This window comes from Cynara cardunculus (genome assembly GCF_001531365.2).
Source record: "Cynara cardunculus var. scolymus isolate 2C chromosome LG 12, CcrdV1, whole genome shotgun sequence".
Lineage (NCBI taxonomy): Eukaryota > Viridiplantae > Streptophyta > Magnoliopsida > Asterales > Asteraceae > Cynara > Cynara cardunculus.
In genome coordinates, this window is record NC_037539.1 from 255,419 (window position 1) to 261,552 (window position 6,134).

At 30.4% G+C, this 6,134-nt stretch overlaps 1 protein-coding gene across 1 annotated transcript; it reads left to right on the top strand.

Annotated features, from left to right (window-relative positions):
- Positions 1-1,604: 1,604 nt before the first annotated feature.
- On the top strand, positions 1,605-4,997 carry LOC112522712 (squamosa promoter-binding-like protein 13A). Its single transcript, XM_025132007.1, has 3 exons — positions 1,605-1,822; positions 1,958-2,094; positions 4,501-4,997. Exons 1-3 carry the CDS (start codon positions 1,605-1,607, stop codon positions 4,995-4,997), a joined length of 852 nt encoding a protein of 283 aa, XP_024987775.1.
- Positions 4,998-6,134: the final 1,137 nt, after the last annotated feature.

Here is a 6,134-nt window from a genome sequence, read left to right on the forward strand (position 1 = left end):
TTAAAATATTAATTTTATTTTTTTATAAAATTTTAGAGATTTTTTTTAGATTTGTAAATTTTGCATATTATCTTTATTTTTTTATTTATTTTAAAATGCCTAGTTGTTAGAGAGCAAAAAAAAATATTGAATCTTCAAAGTTTTCTATTATAACATAGTTATGAAGATACTATTGTGCAATCAGCTTTGGATGAAATTAATTCTTTAATCTGTGTAATCTCTAACAAAAGATGTAATAACTTTTTATACAATCAACTTATTTATAAACAATTAGATGCCTACAAAATTCAATATATTTGGATAAACCTTCAAAAAACAACTATGAGTTAAAAGAGAGAGACTAATTTGATGATTTTCACAAAATATAATTCACATATTATATTATATAGTCATGTAAATCAAAACGATTGGATACGTACATATGTTACGGCATGTAAAAATTGTTGATGTTAAAGCATGTGAGTATATTAAGTTACATGCTGAGTTACATCTATATTAATGAAGTTTCACTTGCTTATATCTATGGGACCATGTTTTTATCATATAACTTCTAATAAAAACTTCTCATAAAAGATAAAGGTGTTCAATGATCCTAAGTGTATAATATATATACATACATGTGTGTGATTGGCTTCTAATGAGAATAGCTATGATGAGAAGGTGAAAGAAAAAAATTCATCTACTTTTAGTTATCTATTTATATTATAATATGACTGAAACTTTAACAAATTCATGCATGTAAAAGTGATTAAATGTATGTAAACGTTCGTAAAAGTGAAAAGAAATTTGAAGATAAAAGTAATTGAAGGTACTAAAAAATGTTGAAAAAGGTAAAGTTAAATTAAAAAGTCAAACTCATCCAAAAAACTCGTAGGTATTCTCACCATTCTCAAAGTAACCCTTATTCTTAGACGATCATCTACATGTATGTGTGCACAAGTTATATATGTATTATAATATAAGGTTGAGTTCACGTAAGTCCAACATGTTTTCATGAGATCCGCAAAACTACAAAATAACACTGAAACTTCATAGCGATTCACTGTAAAAGTATGAAAAACAACAAACCTTCACAAAAAAGAAAAAAAAAATGCAACGACGTGCCTTCACAAATATTCAAAATGTTCTTACTATTATGGTTCAATGTTATTTAAATGATTTCACAAGTGTCATGAAAAGTCTTATATATAAATGTGAAACAAATACCACAGATGAGGTAAGTTTTAATCGGGCATTCTGCCTACTAGTATATGTTTGCTTGTTGGGGTTGGGAGCAAAATCTATCATTCCAAGACTTTCTCTTTCATCTTTTCTGCACCTCTCTTTGGCAAAGATTTCACCTTCACCAGTCATAATTTTATATCAAGGTAACTTTCTTCCTCTCTTTTTGGTCCTTTTTCCAAACCCTAAACAAAATTGCCATTATCATAAAAACAACTTACATAACCATAATTAGACACACATGACGTCGGTAATAATTTGCAACATCCGTTTCGGTTATCGTGGCCTTTAATTAATTACCCTTTTTTTTATTGGAATGAACTTAAACTTTTAGGGGCTGATTCGTGAAGAACAAAAGTTCAGGGGTGAAAATTGCACCAATGATGGAGTTTTCATCGTCGTCGTCAAAAAGGGCCAAAACTCCGGCGGGTGGAAGTAATAATTTGAGTATTAGTGTTTCGTGTTTGGTTGATGGGTGCAACGCTGACCTTGGTCAATGCCGGGAATACCACCGCCGGCACAAAGTATGTGAGCTCCACTCAAAGACACCAAAGGTCACAATTGGGGGCCGGGAGCAACGGTTCTGTCAGCAATGCAGCAGGTACAAGTTTTTAAAGCATTCCTTTTAAAAAAAAAATTGAAATCACAAAAATCACCTGTTCCAAAATCACAAGTCCATGAATGAATGAGAGACGATTTTTAGTATCAGTATTTAAGGCAAGAATGATTTAATCAGGTTTCACTCATTGGGAGAGTTTGACGAAGGAAAACGAAGCTGTCGGAAACGCCTCGACGGTCACAATCGGCGACGAAGGAAGCCTCAATCAGACTCCATATCCAGAACCACCGCAAACTTCCTTTCAAGTCAACAAGGTTTTCTTCTTAATTTCACATAATTTTGAGCAATCAGGTCTTGGGGATGCTTTTTAGCAACTCAACGAGCTTAATTGAACCCACACTTATTCCATCAGCTATACCGAAGTCTGTTAATTAATATAAAAAGTGACTTGTTCGACGAGTTTTTAGGGACGACTTTTATGTAAAAAGATATGTTCTTTTCAAATATGTCCCTTCTAATTAGAAAACCGAGTTTGCCGTCTATGGAAAAAACCATCCAAACAAAAACCTTCCGAAGTTATGCAGACAAATTAATTATTCCAGACAATTTTGTCCGTACAAAACTTAATATAAAACCAATAAAACAGCCCTTTTAGTAGTGCTAGAAATAGGTAAGGATAGACCGTAATTTGTTATGTGAATAAGGAAATTTTATTCATTTATCTATTTATTTGTTACCCGTTTACCCGACATTTTAATGGATAGGTGGATAGAGTGTTTTTCGTTATCCATTTAATCATTATTTGTTTATACACACACACACACATATATATATATATGTGTGTGTGTGTGTGTGTGTGTGTGTGTGTGTGTGTGTAGGTGAAGGTTCAAACGCAAACACATCTGTTTTATAAAAATACGAGAACATTTGTGGTCCTCCAAATATATAATCCACAAATAATATAAAAAAATACAATAATTAATTAAAGAAAATTATGTGCTTAATTTCGTATTTATTTGCAATTTTGGTGACATATTTATCTCTAAAATCACATACAGATTATACGCTAACCATGTATCAAATAATTATCACATAATGATAAGACAAGTCAATTGATATAGACATGATCAACATTGGTTTTCGATTATCACAACAAGAATCACATAATTATTAGATAATTATCACATCATAAACAATCTTCAATTTATCAAATCATTATCACATAATTATCGAAAACGGACGCATCGACATAAAAAGTCTCTAGTGATAATAACAAAATCTAAGGGATAAAGATGGATCTGTGATAACAAAAAGTTATGGATAAATGCTAATTTATTTTTATTTATTTTATTTCTTATTATTTGTTAATTAATTTTTATTTTCATTTATCTATTTTTTACTATGTGTTAATTAATTTTGGGATCCAGAAGTCTTCTTGCATTTTCATAAAACATGGAAATTAAATATTAATATATTTTTTTTAGAATGTTATTTTATATGTTGTATAACGTATATTAATTGGTATTTAATTTTCTTTTCATATTCATCAACTAAAGGAATTAATTAGGATAATCAAATGAGAAAAAATATGTGTCGCTAAAATAAATATAACAAACATAAATGTTATCTTTAGATTTTTATATTGTTGTAAACTATCGCATTATAATATATTTAAAAAAATCAAACAAATTAGATATAAAATAAAGATTATATTTTACTTATAAGTTGATGTTTAACAATGTTATTGTAGTTCAAAATGATTTTTTTATACCATTATCTGTTTCGTTACCCGCTATCTTAATGGATAAGATATGAATATGAATAAGAGTTTTATGACATTAATAATTACCCGTTATTTTAAATGAATTAAATAACAAATTAACGCTTACCCTAACTTTTGAAAGCACTACCATTTAGTGGTCTAGGACTGATTTAAGCTTTAGAATTTTGGAGAAGCGGAATTCCAAGTGTTAATATTTAGGATTAGGCCTCAGCTTGTGTAATGATACAATTACAATTACATGATAGTTCATTTAAACCCATTACAAGACGGCTCTTCTGAGCCCAATAAATAAAAAATTTGTACTCACAGAAGAATTTATACAAAATTTTAGGTTCTAATAATACATGTTTTTAACTCATAATTCTCGGTGTGTAGTTTTCAATAATGTTAGAAAATTAATTATATTTAAATGAATTTTATATATTATTTTGTCATTTTAAGACATTTTTTTTGTTGCGTTTAATTTGTATTTTTTTTAAAAATGATAAATGATATCAACGGGTTGGACTTAACATATGACATCTCCATCGAATGTGTTTTTAAACAAAGTATCAAAAGTCAAATCTCTAATGAAAACTATATCTAACTCTAATAGTTATTCTATTTTATCATCAAAATATTGAATACATTTAATAAAATATTATTTATTTCTTACAAGCATTTCATTTTCAGTACATATATTGTTGGAAAAGAATTTAAAATATTTCATTCTCTTTTCCGTATCAAGTTGTAGAGATTTCTTTAAAGATAAAGATTTATATATATATATATATATATATATACACACACACACACATATATATATATATTCTATTTTATCATACAATATAGCATAACTATTAGAGCACAAAACTCTCCTAAATCACCAAATTTTTTATTATAACATAGCTGTTGGAGATGCTATGATTTGATTTTCTTATGTTTTTTTTTATTGTAGGTATCGCAAGGATTCTATCATTTAATAGCCCGCAGATACAATTGAGTTCCGTGGTGGGTTCAACTAGAGCCACAAGTTTTAAACCAGAGAATCCAATCGGACCTTTTAACAACCAACCACCCTTAAACTACCACACAAGACACCACTTGAACCTCGAGTCATCGACAACTCCAGTTGTACAAAACAGCAGCGACAACCACTTCAACTTTTTCCAGCACAGGTCACCACCGTTGGCCGTTTCTTCAAATCGTGCGGGAAACTCTCGTGCTCTCTCTCTTCTGTCATCACCCCCACCAGCACATCAAACTATGGCAACCACCATGTTCATTCCTAGCGGTATACCTCAGTATGGTTTTGCACACGAGATGCAAAACGAAACAATACTTTCGGGATCGAGTGCTACAACTCTTCAATTCCAAGGAATGTTTCATGATGATCAAGATGATTCGTCTTCAAGTGGGATTAAACAGCAAACGTTGTCGTTTAGGTGGGGTTAGTAGTTGGTTTTCATTTAGTATTTCTGGAAAATGTGTGTGTAGGCTTTCTTGTGTAATATGGAGTCATTAGACCTCTTGGCTCTACAAAATAATGGTTCATAATGAATGGATGTGATTAATGTAATGTTTTTTTGATTCATTACTCATCAAACATTTAATTCATGTAAGTATTTGATGTCATCATCACATATTTTAACATGAAAATTTCACACTCTGGATTTAAATCTTAAGAAAAAATATTTGTATACATAAATAGAGAAAATGCAGGAACTTGATAGGTTTGATTCGTGCTATGATCGAGAAATTGATTGAAGCTTGCACCGAGCATTGTCCTAAGACAAAGAATTTGCCAATATATATAGCGTTCGTCTAGAGGGTAGAACAATCGGATTCAAGTATGTTTGGTAATGGATTTTTGATGGAAAAAGGAAGAGATTTTTATCCCAAAATGATCTGGTATATATACAATCCGGTCATAACCAAAATAAACTGCTAGGGGTGGACGCGACCTAACCCACATAAAAACCCACCAAAGTCTCAGTTTCTTCGTGTTCCCAAAGGACGAGGCCCTACCTTTGATATTTAATATGCAAATGTCATTTATAAAGCCAAAGGACACACTCAAATCCAAGTCCATGTAACTCACTCATTCATTTAAAGGCCAAGCCGATGGCTTTATTAAGTGAGTTTTTATTTGACTTGGTTTTATAAGTTATTTTTCCTAATAAAAAAGTTCCAACTCATATATATATATATATATATATATATATATATATAGGGAATATATAATATAATATATATGATATTGGTATTGTGATGTTTTATATAAATTATTGGTGATACGCATATTTACTTGAGTCTGTTGTTACATTTGCAAATTAAAAAAAGGAGGTTGGAGTTGAAATTCCAATTGCTAGGTTCCAATTTCCATCCATGAAAAGATAAAATTATTTGGAGAAGGTTCTTGGTGATCCAAAGCAACAGTAAAGTGAATTATTATTTGGTATTAGGTAATGAGGAATATGCCATTTTTTCACTTATTGGGCATCAATCTCTTTTCTCTAGTCTCTCTTCTATACACATGAGATTGAGATTGAGACACCCCCTAATAATGGCCTAACCGCCCATCCACTCTCA

Coding starts and splice junctions, on each gene's coding strand:
- LOC112522712 (XM_025132007.1), top strand. CDS start 1,605: ATGGAGTTTTCATCGTCGTCGTCAAAAAGGGCCAAAACTCCGGCGGGT. Junction 1,823..1,957: donor TTCTGTCAGCAATGCAGCAG/GTACAAGTTTTT, acceptor TGATTTAATCAG/GTTTCACTCATTGGGAGAGT. Junction 2,095..4,500: donor CTTCCTTTCAAGTCAACAAG/GTTTTCTTCTTA, acceptor TTTTTATTGTAG/GTATCGCAAGGATTCTATCA.